Raw genomic sequence first — 26,405 nt, 5'->3', positions numbered from 1 at the left:
GCTCCAGCAGTTGAAGGCAGAGACAAGAGACCACTAATCAAGCTGACTTAAGCAGTTTTACATGGAAGTATATGTGATAGGCATTACCCAGATGCTTTGCTGAATTTCTAATCTGAGTTGGGGTGCACACGATTGAAAACAAGCTGTTAACTCATGCAAAGAAATAAGGCAAGATTGCTATTGATGTCTGCAAATATTACACAATCTACTAGGATTCAGCGAAACACATTTTGAGTACTCAGATACGCCAAAAGGCTGTTGGTAGAACAGCAGTTCATATAGCTGACATTTGTACAGCTGGTGACAGATCAATTCCCATTGACTGGCAACCAGTCCAGTGTATAGTCTGCCTTTTGCCCAAAGTCCAACGGGTTAAGGTGCAGATTTACCATTGACAAGATACGACCAAAATTATGAATATCGAACAAAACAAGACCTATGTTAAGGCCAGAGCAGGAGGATGTCAGTTTATCCATTTAGGTTTCTAGGATAATAGTTTGTTGTCATAAATGATCCGTTAAAAAAAAAAAAAATTATAACCCCCAAAAAAACAACAAAATCAGGCACTTCTCTTCAGGATGAGAATGCAAATTCCTGCCAATTGAGGCACATTCATCCATATAACATTCTACAACATGCTCTCAGGATGACCAGAGAAAAAGAAAATCATGGCTCAATGCATTAGTATGAAGAATAAAAAGTAAAAAAACAAACAAACAAAAAAGACTCCGCCAAGCTGCAGTCTTGTGGCGGCTCATCAGGTGGGCGTGGAGCTGACAGTGGTGTAGCTGTACTTCGACACTGAAGTGGCCATGGTCGTCGCCATGGAATAGCCGGTGGTGCCGTCCTCTCCCGCCTCCAGAAGGGACGGGCAGCACTTGCGACACAGACGGTTGCGACAGCAGCAGGCAAAGGTGGACAGTAGGGCCTTGCGGAAGCGGGTGTTCATGAAGCAGTATATGACTGGGTTGACGCAGGAAGAGGTGTAAGACAGCAGGTGGATGAAGGAAATGGGGATCCCCGAGAGGGCTTTGGAGGCCGCCTTCAAGTCAAAAGCCTTCCAGATGTTGGCAAAGTACAGTGGCATCCAGCAGATGAAAAAGAGTGCCACAATCACCAGCAACATCCGAATGACACGTTTTTTGGCCTGTAACTTTGCGTTGGAGGCGTTGCTGCGAGCACGCTCCGTCTTGGGCGGGATAGAAACACCAGCTGATGACGCTGAGGTAGGGAGGGTAGGGAGCTCCATGGCAGAGACCTTTTGGGGAACCTGAACATAGCAACCGTCGTTGTCATCATCCTCGTCATTTGACTCTGCAACAGTACCGTTTATCAGCTCTGTGAAGGAGAGTTCATGTTTGATTGCATATCAAATTTCACATTCCAACATTGCCGAATCATGCGGCAAATAGGCTTTGTGGAAGCTAATTCACATCGGTACTGCAGTACGTTTATTGCAGGGGATACATTCCAGACACACCAACAGGTGAAAATCTGCAAGAGCAGGGGTGTCGGACTCAAATGCAAAGTGGGCCAAAAACTAATGCGCACTTTAAGTCGCAGGCAGAACAGGACAAACATTGGACTAAAACTAAACATTTTTGAACAAATGTGCTTTGAAAGCAATTACAGTTTCATCCCAAAATAAGATGCAAAGTTTTGCTCTACAATGGAGCCATCATGTATTCAATAGGCATCTGAACAGGCGTTCGATAGAATTGGTTGGGTCATAACTACTTTCACCTTATATTGGTTCTTGTGTTTGACTACAGTTGTCCCTAGGGTTGGGCATGGTTTGTATTTGAGCGATTCCGGTTCCAAACGATTCTCGATTCCGATTCTTTTAGGGGGCTGGGTCAAAAAGGTTTGCATGGTTTAAATAAAAGGTGTCCAAATTATTAACATCCATTTTCTTAGCAGCCGTAGCATAGACTAAAATGGACATTTGACTCGAGGTTCTTTATAACCAGTATCAATATCAAACCTCTGAACTAAAAGGCATTGTTTGTGGAACTAGCCTAATTGACTGAATATTCATTAATTAATGTTTCAGCTAAAAGTTAAATATAGCATTGTTAAAATAATTATGTGGGACTTTACACAGTAACTTTTGCATTGATTAAAAGTTTACATCGAACCTGCTTGTGAAAAGCTTGAAAACTGAAGTCCAAGGATATTTTGGAATCTGGTGCAGAATATGAGGCTAGCTGATAATTCTCTGCCTCAGGCAAACATTATCATATGCAGCAAAGCAGTTTGTCTTTCTGTGTCAATCTGTCAAGTGACAGCATTTTTAAATGCATCTAAAATGGGAAATAGACTAGTCGTGAGGAACAACACTTGTTTGCAGTTGGTATCTCACCAGCAGTCACTGCTTCATTCTGCTTCATTTCAAAGCGCATGCCCCGGTAAAGCTCTCTGGAGATTAGCCCGTAGGCTACGGCCATCACCACTCCAGGAATGAAGAACAGAATGAACAGCAGAAGCACATACCTGGAAAACAGTGGAGAGGGAGGAAGATCGCATACAGTCACTATTGATTTGGTAAGTGCAAATAACCTAGTGAAAGAGTGCTCCAATAACACCAGCCGTTTGGAAAAAAAAGTGTTGCTAAAGGCATCTGAATACTATACTATATAGCCAGTACTAAGGACTGGACACTGTACACAAACTGTATCAACCCTGCTTAGAAAATGTAAAAACACTAAACGGAGTCATCGCAGTATGCATGTCGAACACGCTTCTGTTACAAACCGTTTACGTTCTGCTTTTGGTGAAATCGTTTCATGCTCTTGAATAAAAGGGACAGCGTTCATCTTTCAGTCAATGAAATATAACCAATTGTGTGATACTGCTTGGGTTAATTTTAGCTTGTGTGTGATGTGAGTATGCGGTATGAAGTATCACTTTGATGGCAATCATTCTATAAATGAAGGCTTAGCCCCAGCATTCATCCTCTGATATTCTAATATCTTCCTGGGCCACCCTTTGAACATACTGTATCACACCCCTTTTGAAAGACTAGAGGGTTTCAGTCTGGTGTCAGCTGGCTGTTTGATTCAAATGCACAGGTGGATATTCGCACTTGTTCGAGTAAAAAGGGCCTAAACCTTGGAAGGTGTCTCACATTGTTCCCACATCACCAGCACGGTTTACTGTGAATGTAGACGTGGACAATAGTTTCTGTTTCCATGGACTCGTAGCGTCTTAAAAGACCTTAAGGGATCAAATGGATGGCGGACTTTGTGGACACCGAGCAATTTAACTTTTCTCCTGCAGAGCCGACAACATTTGTCTTGGATGTGTACATTTGTCATCTAACTCATTTCATGCTATGGTTAATTAATCATCAACGTGTATCAGTTTTCTTCATTTTAAACAATGCATGGACTTTACGGATAGAACATTGACAGGTGATTATTGTTTTAAATAAATAATTTATTAAATACATGAATAAATTTAATGCCTTGGGGCCATATCCACCAAATGACAGTCATGCTATTGCATTTTTATTCCACTAATTTGGTAAGAATGCAACACTGGGCTTGCTTAAATCATTGTTAAATTGAGAATCAATAATGTTTGACATGGAATTTGCATAACCAAATGTTCATAAAAAATGGTTTTCTTGAAGCAATATACCATTTTCTGCTCCTTTTATGAGGATTTATTTTAACATTAAAAATTCCAATCCAAGTATTTCGCATTAACCAATTTATTGTCAAAAACCCATCCCTAGTTCAATTGCAACAAGTCACCTTACGCTCGTATTCTTTATCGTCATTTTTCCGGGGCAGGTTTTGTGCAGTTTTCACACATGAATGCACTACAAATGAAATTAATGCATACACACCAGCTTTGCTCTGCGTGATGACTGGGCCAGGTAAGGCGACACATGTGGCCCACGGTGCCATTGGCCTTGGGGAAAGACTTGATGATGTTGAACACCGGATAGGGAATCATGATAAGCAGAGAGAGTACCCAAGTGGCAGCGATAACGCGGTATGCGTGGGATCGAGTCTGCCACGCTCTGGACTTCAGCGGGTTGCAGATGGCACTATAACGCTCGATGGCAATAGCCACCAGGCTGAAGGTGGAGATGCTGACAGAGAGCCCTGCAGGAAGGAAATGCATAACACTAAACACTTGGCTTGGTTTATGGGATTTCTCAAAATCTGACAATTGTCTTTACACTTTCAACACCAGAAAGTTGGCAAAAATAATAATCACTGATCAATGACAGGCTTGCTCCCCTGAGAATGACCTCACAATCATCTCAACCAAGATGTGTCGCCCTTTCTAGTTCAGCAAGGGAGGGTAATTCCTGCAGGGATAACGGTAAGCTATCATGCACTTAGATCAATGTCCCAAAACTATGGCCCATGGGCCACTTGCAGCCCGCCTTCCATTTTATTGTGGCCCAAGGCATATACTCCAAATAACATTTGACACATCCAGCACCACTTTTTTCATAAAGGGTGGGGGGTTACGCGTGAAAGGTTATGCGTGTCGAAAAAGTGGGGAGGGTTGTGAAACCCAGATCCCAAAATCAAGACTACTACAGCAACTACTAAAAAAAGTTGAAATTACAGCTTTTCTAGCAGTCAGGCCAATAGTATTATTGCCCAAATCATTTGTTTCGGGAAAGCAAAACAAATTAAAACAACTCCAGTCCACTTGCCTCGATTCAACCTTTGTGGATTTCTACGACCAGGATGACTGAGAATCTACAGAGACAGACATTTTTTTTTTAGCATGCACATTTTATTGCTGGCGAGACTACGTTTCTCAGCTGGCCTGGGAACACTTCAGCATCCCCTCGGAAGAGCTAGAGGAAGTGGCTGGGTAGAGGGAAGTGATGGAAAAATTGTATATATTATTGCATAAAAACACTGTAACTGCATTAAGATGATAGCACCCTTGTTCACTGGAAACAAGTGCAGTTTGGAAAAGTACTACAATGCACATTCCACAAGGCACAAACCCCCACACCTCCAGGCACTGACCACATCTTGAGAACAAACAATTCCTTAAAACATGGAACAAAGAAAAAAAGAAGAAGAAATTACAACTTTTAAAAGGCATGTCTGGTATCTGTTCATGGAATGTGATACCACCTACTCAAGCCTTAATAAAACGAGCTGCACAAGGACAGGCACCTCAGAGGAGTTGGGAGAGATAAGCGCAGTGCTTGTTCTTGTAGCTGCTCTCACTTTGCAAAGTTACTTAACACGAGTTGGGCTTCTTACGTCTGTCTCCTTCCTTGGTGTGAACGTGTTGGTTAAAATAACCCTGACAGAAGTCTGGGCTTCCCCACTAAAGCTACTGTCCCCACGGCCCACCCTCGGATAAGCGGAAGAAAATGGATGGATGGATTGATATTGTGACTAAGTTAAAATGACTGGCTATTAGGCTAATGATATGCTGATAAACTAAAACTAATAACATTTCTATAGTACAGTGAATAAAAATAAGCAAAAATTGTTTCCTCCACTTTCTTTTCCTTGTCAAGGTCCAATTAATGATCCTATAAAAATGTCATCTATTACTACAGACTCCTCGTTTTGGTTTTGAACGTGGAGATCAACAAAGTGTAGACCCTATCCGTCTATTCTAGTGAGTTACAGGGATACGGACCACTCTAAAATTTCCCTTTTACCTTTAACAGAAAGCTGTGATGCGGTAGTTTTTATTTTTTATTTTTATTACTACTACCTACAATTTACACTGAACAAAAATGAGCTGGACTCAAAGATCTAAAACTTTTTCTACATACACAAAAGGCCATTTCCCTCAAATATTGTTCACAAATCTGTCTAAATCTGTGGTTAGAGAGTATTTCTCCTTTGTCGAGATAATCCATCCCACCTCACAGGTGTGTCATATTAACATGCTGATTAGACAGCATGATTATTGCACAGGTGTGCCTTAGGCTGGCCACAATAAAAGGCCACTCTAAAATGTGTTTTGCTTTAATGTGGGGGTCCATGGGCCACTCGATCCACAACGTTAACATCAGCAAACTGCTCAACCACACGACACCACACACGCTGTCTGCCATCTGCCATGAACAGTGAAAACCTGGATTCAGCCTTGACGAGAACACCTCTCCAACATGCCAGATGCCATCGAATGTGAGCATTCACCCACTCAGGTCAGTTATGACGACGAACTGCAGTCAGGTCGAGCTTCACTGAGACAGTTTCTGACAGTTTGTGCAGACATCCTTTGGTTATGCAAACAGATTATTGCAGCAGCTGTCCAGGTGGTTGGTCTCAGACAATCTTGGAGGTGAAGATGCTGGATGTGGAGGTCCTGGGCTGGTGTAGTTACACGTGGTCTGCGGTTGTGAGACCGGTCGGATGTACTGCCAAACTGTCTGAAACGCCTTTGGAAGACGGCTTATGGTAGAGAAATCAACATTCAACTCACGGGCAAATTCCTTGTGTGTTTTTGGACATACTTGGCAAATAAAGATGATTCTGATTCTGAACAGCTCCGGTGGACATTCCTGCAGTCAGCATGCCAATTGCACGCGCCCTCAGAACTTGTGACATCTTTGGCATTGTGCTGTGTGATAAAACTGCACATTTCAGAGTGGGCTTTTATTGTGGCCAGCCTTTTGTGTATGTAGAAAAGGTTTTAGATCTTAGAGTCCAGCTCACGAAAAATGGGAGCAAAAACTAACGATTGTATTTTTGTTCAGTGTATAAACAATATACAAATACTTGCTAGATTGTTTCAGTGTTTAGTAAATTAAAGGCAACGAAATTCCAAGTGGCCCTGGCATCTTCCCCGCATATGGGGCCCTTGGCAGAAGACGGGAGGACATCCCTGACTTTGACGAAGGCACAAGCTGCAGCCTAAATTGAGCGTAGACAGTCCATAGCCATGAGGCAAGATGTGATAAATAACATTAATAAACCTGTACCTGGATACTATTAGCAAGTACAAAACGAGACCACAGGGAATAACCAGCCACCCCCTACCCCTCAGTTGCAACATGTAGTCTTAAACATGAGCTGCCATTTTACTGCTTTACCTGAATTGTTCACTCACACATGCTGTCCTTATATTGCATTCAAGGGAAACATTTGGGACTGACAGTACTACTAGCAACGAATTTCCGCAAAAACGAATGCACATCGCCCATAAATAAATTCAAGAAAAAACTACATGACCTTTTCTACTGCGCACAATGCTCTTCTCACAATTGTTCCATTTGCACTATTTAAGTGGAGTTTTTAAAGCTAAGTGACGCCATTTGAAACGTCACAGTAATTTTGATGTGTGGACCCCTAGGACTTTCAGCTGGTAAGAGCTTATTGGTGGACTGAAATTTGTCAGCCAATCAGAGAAGGGGATCTGAGTAGCAGATGAAACAAAAGGGTTGAGGAGATATGTAGTTATATTGTTCTCATTTGATATTTTATTTATTTTATTTTATTGCACAAAAACATTACCCAAAAAGGCAACCCCAGCCCCCACCCCGAACCTCCAAAAAATTACAAATAAATTTCTCGAGAGCCCATCAGATTTTCAAAATTCTTGGTGCATTGTAGTCAGGTTGAAGTGGCCATTCCGAAAAGACTCAGCATTATAAGTCAGTCTACAAGAATACATTGAGTGCTTCAGTATGGGCGAACCAAGATCAGCTGATGGCTACATAACCGTTATAAGGAATTATTATAACATAACATTTAACATTAAAGGTCCCGTATCTTGGCTATTTAGACCTCCATAGAGTGACTCTGTAACATGAACTTAGTATAAAAGTGTCAATTTCATTTAAAAAAAAAACTTTGTTTGTCATACGAGTGCCCAGAAAATGCCCCTCTGACAGCTACTTCTGTTGACCAGAAAGAGAAGGTGCGAATCTTCCCTAGTGAGGGAGATAAGATTGAGTAATTTGAATGACCTGATTTCAGGCCTCTCGGCAGAAAAATGTTTGGAACTCAGGAATGCGTGGACGATTTTTCAATTAAAAATTACTGCGGCACCATAGAGACAATATTACATCCCAAATACTAGAAAGTTGGTTTGGTAAAATATGTCCCCTTTAACACCAATTGAAAGATTTATTCATATTTTTATTTTGTTTATTAAAAAAAGTTGCTTGTGCCACCTTGAAAGTTACAAAAATTAGGCCTGACACCAGGTTCACTGAGTGACAAAATTCAGAAGGCACATCTGAGTATACAAGCAAAAAGTAATCAAGAACTTAATACATTTGACCATTTTCAGCAATTTTACTTCAGGGAACTCACCCTAAGGTATCAGATGTGGAAGGATGGAAGATGGTAAATTGTAAAGATTGAGTTTTGCACGGCGCACGATTGGTTAGAGCGTCAGCCTCACAGTTCTGAGGACCCGGGTTCAATCCCCGGCCCCGCCTGTGTGGAGTTTGCATGTTCTCCCCGTGCCTGCGTGGCTTTTCTCCGGGCGCTCCGGTTTCCTCCCACATCCCAAAAACATGCATGGTATGTTCATTGACAACTCTAAACATGCATGAATTGGAGACTCTAAATTGCCCGTAGGTGTGAATGTGAGTGCGAATGGTTGTTTGTTTGTATGTGCCCTGCGATTGGCTGCCAACCAGTTCAGGGTGTACCCCCCCTCCTGCCCGATGACAGCTGGGATAGGCTCCAGCACGCCCGCGACCCTAGTGAGGAGAAGCGGCTCAGAAAATGGATGGATTGAGTTTTGCACTAAATATACAATCAATTGTAAAACAAACGAAACTCAAATGTTCAAACTGATCATCTCTGCACTTCACCTTGAAAGGTCCCAGTCTCATCCTAATTGTTAAAGGGGAACTAACCCCCCACATTTTCATGCAAGAATACATTATGTGCCAGCACTAGTTGAAAAAAATACTCTGATTAATATTGCGTTTGTGGGATTAGAATTAAAAATGTACCATAACGGGAACACCATATTGGGCAAAATCATTGTCGGCTGCAGACCAGAAGTGAGGAAATGCCAGTAAAGTTACCTGCTGCTGGCTCTACAGAGCCGTGCTGCCTATTTGTTGCCTTGAGATTGAAGACCTCGATGTTTTGTTAGTTTTTTGAAAATGAGTGATAGCTGGGATAGTCTCCAGCAACCCGCAACCCTGGTGAGGATAAGCGCTAAAGAAAATGGATGGATGGATGGAGTGAAAATGGGTTAGATGCATTGGAGTAAGCCTGTTTTGTTAAAAATGGATTGCTGTAATACTTCATCATTAGCAACTGTCAGCCAAAAGTAAGTGCATGCCGAATTATCCTATTAAACTGCTTAGTCAGCTCATAGTTTTATTTATTGCATCACTCATGACTAACACCTTTGAGAAAGTTTGGGAAGATGACGTAACCACAGTCGTTTGCTTTAGGGAGGGTTGCTGACGCAAGAGTAGTTTCTCTCGTTCCGTGCAGACGCTTTTTTGCTCGCTCTGCTTGCTTCGCCTCGGTTTACTTTTTTATTTTTTTCTTGCTGCTGAACTTGTTTTTCTTCTAAAAGAAAATATAAGCAGCGACTCCTGGATATTTCTAAACCTGTGGGACTGTACTTTTTGTGGATAGTCAGTTGTTTCCATATTCCAATATTTTGTGATACCCTCTCACCATTACGTGAGCGTGGCTTGCTAATTAGCACAAGTCTGCTATTAGCAACAAGACCAGCAATCACGATGCCTCCCTTTTCCACTGAGGACTATCACGGACTGCTGCAGAGGACGTCAATCCTGGAAACAAAAATCCACCTTCTTGAAGTGCATGTGGATGTAAATGGATGTAAATAGACAATCGGGGAATGAAACCACTCTACCGATGTCTCAAAATGGTGAACAGAAGTGTGCTAACAGACAGTCACTTAGCTCAACAAGGATGTGGACTTTTGAAAAACGGTAATGCATCATCCAGCAGTTTTCCCTGGAATTTACTGGGACCAAAGCCCAAAGATATGGGACAACATCTAAAATAGAGGACACAGCACCAGCAGATTACAGAGTAATCTGGCTGGCCTGCGTTGCATGCTGCTTCAAACCCGAGTGAGCGGCCATGGACGGTCGCTACAGCGAAGGACAAGAAAAAAGGATGCGAGACAATGCCACTTTTACAAGACCCTGGCCAAGAATACTCACCCCCACCACTACTGAAAGATATGAAACTAAACCATCCATCCATCCATTTTCTGAGCCGCTTCTCCTCACTAGGGTCGGGGGCGTGCTGGAGCCTATCCCAGCTGTCATCGGGCAGGAGGCGGGGTACACCCTGAACTGGTTGCCAGCCAATCACAGGGCACATAGAAACAAACAACCATTCGCACTCACAGTCACGCCTACGGGCAATTTAGAGTCTCCAATTAATGCATGTTTTTGGGATGTGGGAGGAAACCGGAGTGCCCGGAGAAAACCCACGCAGGCACGGGGAGAACATGCAAACTCCACACAGGCGGGGCCGGGGATTGAACCCGGGTCCTCAGAACTGTGAGGCTGACGCTCTAACCAGTCGTCCACCGTGCCGACGAAACTAACTCATACAAAGAAATAAATTCTTCCAAAAGTTCAGACAACCTCTATGTCTATTAAGAAAAGGTACATAAATGAGAGTACCGCCACTAAATTTATGGCGACCATAGCTGTACCACAAACTGTGAATGCTGAGACACTTGAACTTTTGGATAATTTCACATGGAAAATCTCAAATTCCATGAATGCTGTCGCTCCTATTAAAACTAAGACAATCTTGAGGCGACCTAGAACACCATGGAGAAGCATAATGATGTCAAAGACCTCTAAACGTGTAGGAAAGCAGAACGTAAGTGGAGAAAGATTAAACTCCAAATTAACTCTGACCTCTACAGACAAAGTCTTTATCATTTTAACCAAGAGTTAGTCAGGGCTAGACAGCAACACTTTTCTGAAATCATCAGTAAGAACAACAATACTTGCACTCTGTTTGCTGTGGTTGACAAACTCCCAACCCCCCCGAATCAGATCGCTCCAGAACTCCCAACAGCAGATAAATGCAATGAATTTGCTTGTTATTTTAGTGAAAAAAATACAATCCATCAGCTTAAATAGTACAAATCAGCAAAATGATACTAGATCTGAAGCCACCCAGGAAAAGCTATTACCATGCCCGAATTTGATACAGTTGACCAAAAAAAAAAACTAAATAGACAAAACGGTTCAGCAGCTGAAACCATGAACGAGCCGACTGCTAATTGCGTCACACAAGCAGCGACAACTGCACCACATGGTATCATAAACTCGATTAAAGAAACTCTAGTTCACAGCAAATGTTACAGCTAATAACTGCCACTGACAGTAGCGGGGCTATGATTTACACGATTATGAAGCTCAGGGTCAATGGATGGATGCTTGGGTAGAAGGCTTTTACAAGAAAAGGCCCAATGGTATATTATGGTCTAAAGGCCGTGTGCTTATAAAAGTGATTTGGATGGGGTGTATGGTTTTGCTGAGAAGGGTCTTCAGCAAAAATCAATAAACGATCCTCTGTATCAAGAGTGAAAAAGGATCCCTGCCCACTGGTCACTGAAGGGAAAGTTTAAGCTATTGAGGTTAAAAAGTGATATTTTTTGTTGCACTTGATCCATGTCAAGATATTTGAGTTCTGCTGATAAAATCATATTGCATGTTTTGATACCTTCCAATGGCGTGGTCAGAAGCCTCCGACGGCTAGTGACGGCTGACCCGTGCTGACGGTGCGTGCAGACACCTGGCTCATAGACGCTTACCAACTGCTGTAATACGTCCCTACCACATTACGCTGTCGAAATATGTAATTAAAGGCCAAGACAAATTCAGCACCAGCAGACTTTTTCATCCACCTGCGAGGAGCATTTTTACTTCAGTTCGTCAGAAAGCGCCGCTCAAAACAAATGCAGTCACCTTTAATGGCGCTATGGTATGTTGGATTTGAAATCATTTTTTTTTTTTTTTTTTTCATCGTCGGTCGTAAAATCCGTGTGTGTGGTACTAGTATGGTTGCAGGGCAATGCTGATCAACAGCTGGCTCACTCGCTTTCTTATTGGACTTCCAAACACGTTTCCTAAAGAACTATCCATTCATTTTCCGTACTGCTTACCCTCACTAAGGTTGCTCGTGGGGGCACGCTGGAGCCTATCCCACCTTATTCTGGGCAAGAGGCAGGGTACACCCTGAACTGGTCGCCAGCCAATCGCAGGGCATATAAAAAAAAATTCGCACTCACATTCATACCTATGGGCAATTTAGAGTCTTCACTTAACCTACCATGGATGTTTTTGGGGTGGCACGTGAAGGACTGGTTAGCACATCTGCCTCACAGTTCTGAGGACCCGGGTTCAAATCCGTCTTCGCCTGTGTGGAGTTTGCATGTTCTCCCTGTGCCTGCGTGAGTTTTCTCTGGGTACTTCGGTTTCCTCCCACATCCCAAAAACATGCATGGTAGGCTAATTGAAGACACTAAATTGCCCGAAGGTGTGAGTGCGAATGGTTTGTTTATATGTTGCCAATTGGCTGGCAACCAGTGCAGGGTGTACCCCGCCTCCTGCCCGCAGTTAGCTGGGATAGGCTTCAGCATACCCATGACCCTAGTGAGGATTAGCGCTACGGAAGATGAATGAATGGATGTTTTTGGGATGTTAGAGGAAACAGGAGTAGCCGGAGAAAACGCACGCAAGCACAGGGAGGACATGCAAACTCCACACAGGTGAGGACGGATTTGAACCCGGGTCCTCAGAACTGTGAGGCAGATGTGCTAACCAGTCGACCACCGTGCCGCTAAAGCACAGTATTCTGATTAAATGACATTTATTATACAGTTATTTAATAGAGAATATATAAAAAAACATTGTTAGATATATTTTAGAAGTTATCAATTATTTGCTTAGCTTGCATTAGTATTTTGCATTGTAGCTTGCATTAGTATTATGGACAATATTTAGAAAGAAAGATGTCTCGCCTTCAAGAAGATGACTCAGCAACATCCGATGGAAGGGCACCTTGACCAAGGACGTGATCGGATGTGGTCGGGGACGTGACAGGTGTTGGTCTGGTCCCATGTTTTGTGTTGTGTCTTAGTGCTTAGAACATTATGTCTTGTAAAACCCTCCTATTTTCAAATAAATGTAGGAGCGACGGGGGAGATTGTTTAGAGCGTGTTGAGAGGCTGTAACCTGAACAATCTCCCATGCGTCCTCCTCATGAGTAAAAAGACCAGCATCTTCATTCCTTTTGTGTTTATTCATTATAATGTTTGGTAAGATAAATCCAACACACATGCTCCTTCAAAGCCTATTAGGCGAGCGGTTCTCACGTCTCACTTCGGGTCCACTACGGGGGTTCATTTCACATTTAAAGTGTCGACATTTTCCAAATGGATTTATGGCAATCACGTTTCAGGGAAACTTCACTCGCCAGTTATTGAAGCCTCCCTAAGACTTCAGTGAGTCACGCCTCATGGGCAGTTTGTTGCACACATTCGCCCGGTACGCACAGGGGTGTGTCAGACGTTATATACAGGAGAATCTGTGCACCTTGACAGTGCGCAAGCCAGGCACACGAAAAGAAGAATATGGCCTTTAATGTAGTGCCGGGGTATTGGAGCACAACTCTGTAGTGGCAGACACTCAAAATCAATTGACTGAGACAGAAAGAAAATGGCAGCAGGTCAAGAGGGTGCAAGGGAGCGGCCCTACCACTGGCAGTCATATCACTTTTCGAGAAGACAAAAAAATAAATAGAAACATCTATTTTTAGATAAATACAATAAAATGTATATAGTTAATGATGAGTAAAGCTGTTTTGTTCACTTGTTGTCATGAAATATGACATCCAATCTGGCATCTGGGTACTACTACCACCACTAATCTTTTAAAAAATTATTATTACTTTCTAATATTTTATTTGATGCTTCATTTATTTATAGCATCCCCCGCCACAATTATTGATGACCTATTCTACTGCCTACAATACTCTTCTCATGAATAATGTTCCAATTGAACTATTTATGTGGAGTTTTTAGGCCAAGAGGCGCCGATTGAAAGATCAGTCATTTTGACGCATTGACTTTGAGAACCCCTCTGCATTTCAGAGGGGTTGCATTTCCCAGCAGCTCAGCATAGCTCAGAAAGTGCACTCATTGCATTTGGCAAGCTTTCCCTCAGATACCCAGAAAAAATAGGATTGTTGAACTATATCAAATAGCTGTTCTCACATGAAAAGCCACAGCTAAAGGAATCCAAGATGTGAAGTATTCCAGTCCATGCATCCCTTATGCTACGCTATGACTAAAAGCCTCAAGGATTCTTGCTCTACTTTGGCCGAATGGGAGACAGCTCATTGCCAAGTCACACTTGTGAAGACGCGTGACCGTTGGCGCTCTTTTGTAGCACGATGGTTACCCTCCGACAAGCAAAGTGAAGCCTTTTTGAGAGACAGCCTCTTGTAAGATGTCGAGTAATTGTCAGAGGGATTCTAGAGCTGCAGCACATTTTCAGATGGACTGTCAGCCATAGGAACAGGCGTCACTGCTAATTAGGACCAAAATGCATACAGACTCAATTTATTTCATTTGTGAAAGAAATCTAGCAGGTCAAGATAAAGGTTCTGTACAGCTCAGAGGATAGATGCCTTTTAGTGGTTCTGGTGTCATGTCTGTCATGATTGCCATGGACTGCATAGTATTAGAACCACAACAAGTCTTACTTGTGTCAGCAATGACTTACTGAAACCCACTTAAATTAATTAAGCTAATCTACTACTACTTTTGCAGCTTCATGTATGAAGAAAAGTGAGCGAGCCCCCATAACAGGCAGTAAAAGCATCAATTGTATTTACACTTACAAAGCCACTGACACTTGTCAGTGTGCAGATCTGTGCATGTGGCACATGCAGCAGACGTTGCCAAACATTGATGTAACAACCTGAAGAAACTGAATGCTTGCTTACACTTATCGGAAAGACGTAGGCTTACAAAGTAACTGGTTGTGTAATGTCACACTTGATGGGTGGGCAGGCAGTCAAGAGTGCCAACTACAAACCCCAATTCCAATGACGTTGGGACGTCGTGTAAAACCAAAGCCAAAGTTTTGCAAATCCTTTAAACTATATTCAATTGAATACACGACAAAGACAAGATACATTTTCAAACTGATGAACGTTAGTTTTTGGGAAAATAGTTTCTAATTTTTAATTCGATGCCTACAACATGTTCCCAAAAAGCAGGGACAGGGGAAACAAAAGAAGAAAAGAAAAACTACCACGCAAAGAGATAGCCATATCAACACTCAGTACCACCGCCAGCTTCTCTGGGCCCGAGCTCATCTGAGAAGGACTGACTCAAAGCAGAAAGGTAGACTACACCGATCTGATCGGCTTGATCGGTATCGGCCGATAATTACCATTTTATGCTGATCGGCTTTAATGTCATAATTCGCCGATCCGCAAAAGACATTTACTCCGCGTCGCCATCGTGTACAGTCTATTAGAATCCAAAAGCTAGTTTATTTTTAGCCTTGTCGCTCGTCTTTTGACGTAGTACTGTAAATATCTGACCGCCAATAAAGTTATTAATTCGGCGGTCTGGGACTGACAGCACGTCTCCGACAGACAACATGTAATCCGTGGATCAGACTACAAGAAAAAAATTGTCAGACTACTGCAATAAAATGTATTCTGATACCACCACATCCCGTCTTTTACGATCATTGGGCTTTATCTTAAACGCGACCTGATACACTCGTTACCATCGCGATGACAACAATGGCTGGTGCCGTGTGTATTAGAAGTACAAAATGGGGAAAAACGTGTGGTGGTGGTCAAAGATTGCTTTAGGTATGTTCATGTACTTTTAATAAGATACAGCTCACAAGCAGCCAACAAAACGTTATGTAGCCTAGCAAGCTAGTGCTAGCACTAACTGTTATACATAATCATGCCGGGGTTCTGTCGAATTATGGTCTAAAGGTTCGGTGTATGTGAAGTAATTTAATTACATGAAGTCCTCGAGTTACGACGTACTCGACCTACGACGTTTCGACTTTACGACGCCCGTGCCTCGTCCGCCATTTTGTCCCAGCACCATAGTGTTTCTGCTTAGCTCGTGCATAGTGCTTGTCTTTGTTTGTGCGCCGGGAGTATCTTTGCCTTTTTCGCCCTCCTTATTTCACACTCTCAGCGGTAATGGTAAGTACAGCATCTTATTTTTTTATTTTAATGTATTTTAGTTTCTTTATATGAAGTGTTAAACTTTCCTATTACGGTCACCTGACCGTAGGCGGGAGACGCAGGTGTTAAGTCCCTTCACTCGTTGCACAGCTGAGCTGGGTGGCGGCAACAATAAAGGCATGAAGCACCGATTTGTTGCTTTAATGGCTTTATTAGCTCCTCTGCACATTCAACGTCAATGGGTCCTGCGCTAATCGCTACTCTTCCCCGGTCGCTGTCACTACACTTGCTACTGTACACACTCGCACCGGTGCGCACTCCTTCCTCCTTCACAGTCCCGCTGGACGACGCATGCGCAGTCCCGTCTGACTCACACAGACGCACACGCCCACACACACTGAGCTTGCTGTCACAATCACGTGGGACAATACCGGTAACAGAAGTATTTTGCCGTAAATTACGACTTTAACGGTGAAATCTGACTTACGCGGATATTCGTGTTACGTCGCCAGCGTAGGAACGGAACTCGTTCATAAATCGAGGACTTCCTGTACAATAAAGTAATTAGAGTAAGTTACCACCCCATTATTTCTGCCATGTAATGTTGGTTTGTTTGACCTGACTGATTAGAATACATGACCTGACTAGAATACGTTTGAAGATACTCAGTATACAGTACACAGTGAATGAAAAACTCATTTAAATACACACATTGCTTCATTTTAGGATTAGTTATTGTTTTTTTGGGGGTTTTTTTAAACTCGCTGATTGGCCCCAAAAATCCCAATTGAGTGAAGCATATGGAAAAGTGCGCTGTAGTCCGACAAGTCCACATTTTAAATGGTCTTTGGAAATCATGGCCGTCGTGTGCTCTGGGCCAAAGAGGAAAAGGACCACCCAGATTGTTAGAGCATAAAGTTCAAAATCCAGCATCTGTGATGGTATGGGGGTGTGTTAGTGCCCACAGAATGAGTAACTTGCATATCTGTGACGACACCATTAATGCTGAAAGGTAACTACAGGTTTTGGGGCAACATATGCTGCCTTCCAAGCAACGTCTTTTTCAGATATACCCCTGCTTATTTTGGAAAGACAATGCCAAGTCACATTCTGCATGTGTTGCAACAGCATGGCTTTGTAGTAAAAGAGTGCGAGTATGAGACCGGCCAGCCAGCTGTCCAGACCTGTCTGCCACTGAAATTGTGGCGCATTATGAAGCGACAACTGAGACCCCGCACTGTTGCGAAATTGAAGTTGTACATCAAGCAAGAATGGGAAAGAATTCCACCTACAAAGCTTAAACAATTAGTGTCCTCAGTTCCCAAACACTTACTGACTGTTGTTAAAAGGAAAGGTGATGTAACAGTGGTAAACATGCACATGTCCCAGCTTACTTGGAATGTGCTTCAGGCAAAGTCAAAATAAGGGAACATTTCAGTTTGAACATTAAATATCTTGTTTTTGCAGTGTATTCAATGGAATATAGGTTTAAAAGGATTTACAAATCATTGTATTCTCTTCATTTATATTTTTCACAACATCCCAACTTCATTGGAATTGGAGCTTGTACTTTTATGCAAGCAATTACAAAATTCACTTTCCAATTAATGTACCCTTTAGCTATGGTTTAAGGAGCCATTTGGTGAAATTAGCGATTACATTAATGGCTCTGCCGTTTCCAGATTTACAGCTATGCAAAGCATAAGCTTGCTCTTTAGTGTGACAAAAACATATGAGAAAAGCATTAACCTGCATTGGTACATTAATTAGACTAGACTGCAATAGAAAATACAATTGCTACAAAGCTGTTCTTGAATGGGTCGGCCACAACTATAAAGAGAAGTGACTGATCACTAAATTAAAATAAATAAAAAAAATCCCAAATATTTTTAAATATTAGATTGACTGGTAACTGGTCCAGTGGTGTACCCCGCCTCTTGCCTAAACTCAGCTGGAGTAGTCTCCAGCTCACCTGCAGCACTGAGAACAAGTGCCATAGAAAATGGATGGATATGTAATACAATTGACCAGGGTTACCACGTTTTTTTCTTTCCTTTTTTTAAAAATGAAGTGCTACTTCCAACAGTTTTATACACACTTCTGAACCAAATTTGCTCAAATCATCTAATAATGGATATTCATACATGTATAGACACTGATCATGCAACAAAAAGACACTGGTTTGCTACAGCGGTGCCATGAGATACGAGCAGTCGCTCGTCCAATTTTGACTTGAGAAATGAGTACTGTATGTTGGCAGTGAACTCCCCACACAATACGCAGCACTTGCAAAGAGTGAACAATTCCCCCCAAAATTTCAAGATGTTTATGACAACTTCCAGTTTAAGTTAAAACTAAACAATTATACCCTGTGTATTTAAAACTACCACACAGGTATTGATGAGCTCGGAGGAGTTGAGACTTCAATGAACAGTACCTGTTGGTCTCATATTGCTCCCAGGTGGCCAAAGTGGGCATACCCGAAAGAGCAGCACAATTGTCAAAACCACTCTTTTTCATCATTTGTTTTGTTTTATAAAGTACAATACTATTGAGTGCTATTTTCCCCAGTTAAAAAAAATGTGTAGTTTTTTGGGCAAGGTTGGAAGAGATTTATGGCATGTCTATTAATTTCAATGTTTTGTGTTTTTTTTTTTTTTTAACAGGCCTGTAGTCAACTCATGTGTGCCTTCCTTGGGGGAGCAACCCATGTTGGTGAGCCCTGTACTAGCCAAAGACAACTTTTTCAGGAACCAACTGTCTTACAACTGTTGTAAAAATGAATTTAAAATTAGTTTTTCTTATTCATACAGCAAACTTAAGACTGAATCAACAGCATCACTGCTGGTCGCAGCAAAGCTGTGCCCGCCATTTGCATCCATCTAATTTCTAGAGTGCTCATCCTGATTAGGGCTGACTTTGGGCGAGAGGCTGGTCAATGACAGGGCACAAATAGACAAACTTCACCAATTTAGAGTCTTCAGGTTAGCCGCTAACATGGTAAGAACATTCAAATTCGCCATGCTGTCCTAATCAGCACTCAATTGTTCAGTAGTTGCAGCCAGAAAGCAGTGTTCTCACCCATGAAGTAGGCGACAGTCTTGCACATGGCCGCCCCAAAGATGAAGTCCTCTAGGATGTTGGGGATGAGCGTGAAAGGCATACAGAAGATGGCCATCATCAGGTCGCTGATAGCAAGTGACAGCAGGAAGGAGTTAGTGACTGTCCTCATGCGCTTGTTGAGAATCAGAACGATGATGATGAGCAGGTTTCCAAAGACACCGAGGAGGAAGATGAGTATGTAGAGCACAATTCGCAGTGTGTCCATCTCTGAGGAGAGAGCAGAACCACAAATGAGATTTACAGCATCTTATTTCAGTTCCATTTAAAGAAAGCACGATGCGCATCTTGATTGACTGCACACTCAATTAGAAAATAGAATAATTCATCAAAATTATTTCTTACGCTTGGGTCCACAGAGAAAAGATGACTGTATAAAATGTCAGAAGATAATTGGTACATTAATCTCAACTGACAAAAATGCAGACGTTGTCCATATGCAGGTTAACATCTGACAACTATGACATGCCAAACACTAAAATGAGGGGAAAACTGAGCAGCAATGGAAACCATTTGGATGTAGTTGCTCTACATTGAAGACTCCAGGCACAAAATAAACAGATTAAAGTGTCTTGATGTCAATATTTGCCAGTTTGATGAAGCAACAAACAGGGTTTAGCGCACTGCTTTTGTAACCATTTGTCAAACTGGAAAGGGGAGATAAAAATTAAATATTGCAGAGTTTGAATCAATATTTGCAGACAGGGTTTTCCCCAAAAGATGGTAAACTGCAAGTAAAGAGCTTTTTCACCACCTGATCGCCGTTGATCTTTTAGGGGCACTTCACCTCGCTCGGCCCAGCCAGTCGCTGCCAGTCTGTTTGAGAGTGAGAGCATGTGACAGGACGAGGTCGAGAACGGCCGAGTGTCGCGCTGACTGAGCACGCTGATTAACGATGGTGACGAGGCACAAGTCGGAAGGTCTGCGGCAGAGCCACGAGAAATATTTTGGCACAGGAAGTCACCCTGCATTGCATACAGGCCAATTATGATTAAGCATCAACTGTCTTTTACATTTGGAACTTGCATTTAGGAATTACCCATCATGCAGATATTCACACCCAGTGTATGTTTTCCTAAATCTGTGATTTCAATGAAATTCAACACTAATGTATTGTTAAACTATTACCGTAAATTAGGATTATAAACTGCAATTTTAACCCCCTGCGGCACACATACAGGAGTGTCATGTCTATTACCTCCTCAACTCCCTAATATTATGCCTATCATGCTCACATGTCCTACGTGGCATATTGCACAATTGTATTTGGATAGATTCACATTTCTGTTTAACAAGCTGCAATAATGTGGGACCAGATTTAGTTTTTTGCTTTTTTTTTTTTTAATGACTAAATGAAAACCAAAAGTTGATCTTTTTAGGATGTGCCATGAAATACAAACCTATGCGTATTCAACCAGTCACATTTGGCAAAAGAGCCTCATGTGACTTCATCCCCTGCTGCGACACTGGATTAAACGGTGTTTCACCTTCGCATAAAAAGTAATAGTTTGTCTAAGATCATTGCAATAGTAACAACAGAATGACAGGCCACCGCAGGGAACATTTTAATCACATTTCACCCTTCAGTAATGCTGGATAAAAGTAAATCTGTGCTTGGCACGTGTTCTACCACAATTAGTGTTAAAAAATGTTTTTTTTAAAAAGACGAGATGCTCCACAGATGTCAGAGATGGGAGATCACCCAAGTAGCACTCAATTTTTTTGATATTGTGGTCTGAAATAGGAATAATTATTCATCAAGCACCAGCACAGTGCGAGAATTTGCAGGCTCCCCAGGGATTTACCAGTCCTGGAAAAATCGCCTTTGCTTGCATTGACTCCCTCAAGCCTGAAAACTGTGTGCCACATCCATAAATGTTTGTTGTACATAAAAGGACATATTCCAAAGTGTTGACATTGAAACACACAAGCAAAGCTTCCAAATGCACTTCATGTCTGACTGAGGATCATGGCTGGCTGCGCCATAATTCTGCTGCCTCACGGGGGTTATTAAAGTTTCAACAACCTCATGTCGTTTGGGTGAGGATGAGACGCTTCAAAGCAGACTGCCAGGCATGATTGACTGGACCAAATAACCCTCTACAAAGATTATCTGGCAACGAGCAGTAATAATAGACGAGGCCACAGCGCTATATTTCTGTAGTTATTGTAATAATTGTCAGTTTTGTCCAAATCTGATGCGGCACTCAATGATTATGAGCTTCAACACATTGTCCCAAAACCTGCAGTTTACAAACCCAACCATTGCTTTAACAGATTACACTCTTCAAAAACTTTAAGGGTTTATTAGACTATTCTTGTAGGACTTCTAGTTAACTCCTGTTTCAATGGCATGACAGTGCTGGTTTCAACTAATTAGCACAGGTCACTTTGGTTCGATTGCTTTAAGACGGGATAAATCAATTTTAAACAATGGACAATCCTTAATTTGCGTCCCAATAATTAATTCCACCACTTGTTCAGAATGCTGGAGCAATTTTCTTTCAGCACCAAAATGGAACGATTCTGAAAAAATAAGCAAAAGGTGAGATGATGGGCACAGACGGAATGAAGTCATTCAAACAACAAGCATCCAAACAGTTATCAGCCTTCTACAGCTCATAACACCTAGAAAGCATTGTTTTCCCATGATGCATTACCATTCAGCTAGCAGACTTTAAAGACCTGTTTGCTGGTTTACTTCAACATTTCCAAGAACGCCAAATGTAAACGAATACTGACCTGGCTGAACGCAGCCCTTTAGAAGCAGTGGGCCATTTCTAACCGAATAAATGTTTTTCACGCTCTTAAAAAGCGCAGCTTTCTTAGCGCAGCACTGTGGTGGCGTGAGTAGGCTGCACTCATTTCAGTAAGGCAACTTACTGATACAGCAGTATTCAACTCAATTAGTTCTTCCAGTGTTCTCCCATGGGGGGAATAAATTGATCCTCCATTGCGTGGACATTTTTGGATGCTGCCTACAGCTCATGGGTAACATTAACGACAACCTCAGGATATATTCGATTACTTACAAGGCCTCATCAGCGGGGTTCGTTCCTTTGGATATTTCTCTGATTTGTCAGCAGGTGAGAATTTTGAGTCGCTGTTAACTAGGAAACAGTAGGAAGCAAGAAACGTACTGTAGGCGTGAGCGCACATCTATTTAAAGGGGAGCCTTTCTCAGACAAGCGGAGGCTGAATTACAGCACTGCAGCCTTTCTGGAGGATTAGAAATTGTGTAAATTCTGCATCCACTACGCTACCAACAAACAAATGTAGGCTGCAAGGGCCACAGTGTTCATGTTAACCTTCTCCATTGTGCGCATACTATTGCCATAAAACCCAAAAAATAAAATGCCAAGATCAAATACATTTCAGAAAATAATCCATAACATTTTGGCTGGGAAGGAAAAAAATAATAATAAAAATTGCAAGAATGCAATCTTCTTAGTCTCAGATATTTTCCTTAGTCTTAAGTCTTATTTGTCGTGGGGGATGCGCCCAGGGGCCCCCAAATGATCAAGGGGCCTTGAAAGTGACAAGGTTTCACCCCCTGCTTCAAACATTCATACACATAGGGGAGGTGGACATTTAGGAAGATGTGTAATTTGGCATGTGATTATCTAGTACATCAGTGATTCCTAACCACTGCTGTGGCAAATTAATGTGAAGTGGGAAATTATCCAGTTTCACTCAATTGGTCTTAAGTTTCTCTACAAATAATGCATCTTTGTTCATCTATGCCAGCAATGAGTCTTGATAAGCAGAACAATGAAATGCTCTTCCATGAGATGGCAATTTAGCACTGTAGTGTAATCTACTTTGTGACATTTGTTTGGTAGTTGCCGTCAGATTCTTTTCTAACGTGCATTGGCTCAATAAAGGTTGGAAAACACTGTAGTGGAGTATCTATTCAAGTTTCTTTCTACACTTCTATTCAAGTTTCTTTCTACACTTGTCAATTTTTGGGGCTCTTAATGATCAACTGTACAATTTGTGCACAAGTTATGTGACATCCGATCATTTCCTGCGGCAGACCAGATCTCTCACAGGACACTGGTTTGGAATCACTGGGATAGACCATATCTCTCATGTTGACACATTTTAAATACAATATACCAAATGTGGTTCCTTGCCTGATTATGCCATTGGCTCCAGCAAGGTGCAGCTCTAAGTGTCAATTGTCTTTGTAATTAACAATAGGACAATTAACTTCCCCCAGCTCCAAGCAGGAATCAAAAGTCTTGGTCCACTGTTCTCAAATTCCTTCACTGGCTCTACACTTCTTACAGGACCCAATTTAAAGTCCTCACAATCACAAAGCCTTTCACTGAGAGCCAACAAGCTCAGGTTATCAAATGTCATGGTGGTAAAGGTGCCCATTGCCTTTACAATCAGTTACATTTTGAGGGATCTGAAGTTTTTGGAACCAGGCCTTTTAAAATTATTTTAAACTGCTGATGAGTTCTAGACGAGTTACCAATTATCTTAATGTCACCTTTAATCATGTGCAGTATAAGTCGCTTTCTGGTATCTGTATGTGAAAGGTGCTATAAAATTTGCTCTAACATATTCCCCAAATCTGGCCCCTGCACAACTATAGGCCTTTTTACCACCTACCAACAAGAACATAAATCAAAGTCACAAGAAAGTCTCAAGTCATACATAACCTTCAAGTCTCAAGCAAATCCCAAGTCACTGGTTGGGGGGGGGGAGGACAAAAAAGGTAATTACTTGGTTTAAGCAAGTCCAGTCATACAATCGTGCTCCAGTCGCAACACATATTGGAGTGGTAAAATGTTTTTTCACAAATCACGAGTGTAAAAGTATTCACACCTTACAAAAAAATAAATGAACAACAGATTACGATTGAATGAATTTTACACCGAATTGTTGTATTTCAAACTCAATTTAACGCCTTTATTTCTGAACATGCTGTTTACTTTGTGGTGAGAGCCTTGTAACTCCTACGGTTTTTAAGAGAACACCATTAAACAAAAGCCATAGATATTTTCATCTTTTTCCACCTTTGTGACATAACCTGTAAAACTCATTTGGGAAAAAAATGCTTATCTTTTCGAGAGAAGTAAAAAATAAACAGTAACGTTGTTTTCTTACGTGTGCACTTCAGAACAAAGGTGGCTGTGTTTAGAATTAATCTCACTGAGAAGCACCGACTCTGGAGAAACGACAATAGTTATAAAATGAAAGGTTTCATATGCTGTGGTCTCAATGTTAAAAACAGTGCAGACCGCTTTGATCACAGAGCAGACGTAGCATTTTAATAAACACATTCAGTAGGACGAAAATTAGAGTTACGCGTAGCTACTCACAATTTGTACTGTACTTACTAATAGTGGAATACACTTTTGTCAACGACTTTTTATTGCAGTGATCGTAATGTAAGGTGATCCGATACAACAGAGCTACAACACACCTGGCATCTTCTCACGACGGCAAACGTCTCCACACCTTTTTCTTTTATTACCACAACTGACCGCTAGCAACGCTGCTTCATTTCGTCTGCATTTAGGGGTTGGCATATTTTCGACTTTCTGCTCTCACTTCATTAGTAAATGAGAGGAGGGGGAAAAAGTTTTTGCGTGCCTATGAAGCGAAACGCTCGGACAATTATAAACCGTCCCACCCCTATTTGAATTACTTAGCTGTACGAAAGCGTTCACAATTGCATCATTTTTAATCGTCCCAAAACATGTTTGACCAGCTAGCTAAACTGTTAAATTAGCTTACCTGTCTTTTGTGAATTTTGTAGTAACGGATGAATTTCGACGTCGTTGTCTTTAATGCGCGCGTTGCCATCCCCCTTTTGCAGACATAATCCTTGAATCCAAATTGTATTATCTTTGGAGCTCCTTCCATCGTTGTTCATGCAGGTGGCTCCGTCACACTGGCGAGTGCGCAACAATGCAGATTTCCAACTCTAAACGAGATGACTTGTCAAGTCGAGTAGTTCAAGTCAAGTCTCTTGGCTACCAAGTCTAAAGTCAAGACCAGTCTTCAGTATTTGGTAAGCAAGTCGCAAGTCAAAACTGGCAACTCGAGTCCCCACATCTCTTGCTACACAACTTCCACTACCTAGATGCTAACAAAAAGAAAATGGGGAAACTCCATTGGCTCAAGGGCTAGCAATTAGCATCTGTGTGACAGTGTTGTTACCCTATTAGCAATGACTATCTGAACACAAACGGTGGCGCAACACAGGTAGACAGACTCACAGGCACATCTCCGTGAACTAATATGACTGTCGTACTGAGAAGCCGAGAGGAGCTGCCCCCAGGTGATCAAGGCAGGCACACCAGGATAGGCAACACCACGGAAGGAGAACGTGTGACAAAATGGCTAATGTCTTTACAGTTCGTTTTAAGTATATTAGAGTGCAATTTCTTTCCTTACAAACATTAAAAACATTTTTGGCGGAGGCTGGAACGGATTAATGGCATTTCCATTCATGTCAATTGGGGAAAGACGGTTTAAAATACTGTACAAGTGTTTAAAGTTACAGTCATGGTCAAGAACGAACTAAACGCTTATCTCAAGGCACCACCGTATTCACTTTACTGTTCTGTGGGAACGCGTTGGTTGGTGACGGCACTGGTTAGCAATAATGATTCAATTTTCATCAAGTGGACAGTCCACAAAGGTGCCATTTGTCTGTCCGTCTGTCTAGAGAGCGACTATTAGAGTATCTGTGCCAATGAGAGAATACCATAAATAATTTAACGCTGTAGCTGTGAACTAAATGGTGTAAATCTTATTTCCAGACCCCCACGGCCTTTCTGTACATTGTCGAGCCAGGCGAGGCTCTATTGCATCTGATTACTACGAGACGGCGGCTACAAGATCGATAAAAAGCTGAGCGAGGTAGAAATTGTCACATTTTCTCCATCACTGTAGAAAATGCCAATTAGACGTGTTCGTTTCCACAAGTTTGGCTTTCTATCAATAATGTTTTAAGCATAAGCAGTAAAAGCACAAATTAAGCGCTTTGTTCTCTAGGATCTAAACCAGTGGGAAAACGATGGCTTATGGGCCACATGTGGCAGTTCTTTAATTCACTCCACCAAGCATTTACGCTACATTATGTGTCATTTGTTGCATTACTATAGC

At 41.9% G+C, this 26,405-nt stretch overlaps 1 protein-coding gene across 1 annotated transcript; it reads right to left on the bottom strand.

The window, feature by feature from the left end:
* Positions 1-522: 522 nt before the first annotated feature.
* cckbra (cholecystokinin B receptor a) lies at positions 523-25,355 on the bottom strand. Its single transcript, XM_061683244.1, has 5 exons — positions 25,029-25,355; positions 19,239-19,487; positions 3,854-4,115; positions 2,363-2,493; positions 523-1,338 (listed from the first exon to the last, which is right to left on the bottom strand). Exons 1-5 carry the CDS (start codon positions 25,165-25,167, stop codon positions 758-760), a joined length of 1,362 nt encoding a protein of 453 aa, XP_061539228.1. The 5' UTR covers positions 25,168-25,355; the 3' UTR covers positions 523-757.
* Between the last annotated feature and the right edge of the window lie 1,050 nt (positions 25,356-26,405).

The sequence above is a fragment of the Phycodurus eques genome, chromosome 1, assembly GCF_024500275.1.
Source record: "Phycodurus eques isolate BA_2022a chromosome 1, UOR_Pequ_1.1, whole genome shotgun sequence".
NCBI classification, from domain to species: domain Eukaryota; kingdom Metazoa; phylum Chordata; class Actinopteri; order Syngnathiformes; family Syngnathidae; genus Phycodurus; species Phycodurus eques.
Note: the sequence above shows the minus strand (reverse complement) of the source record. Positions and strands in the feature narration are given on the sequence as shown.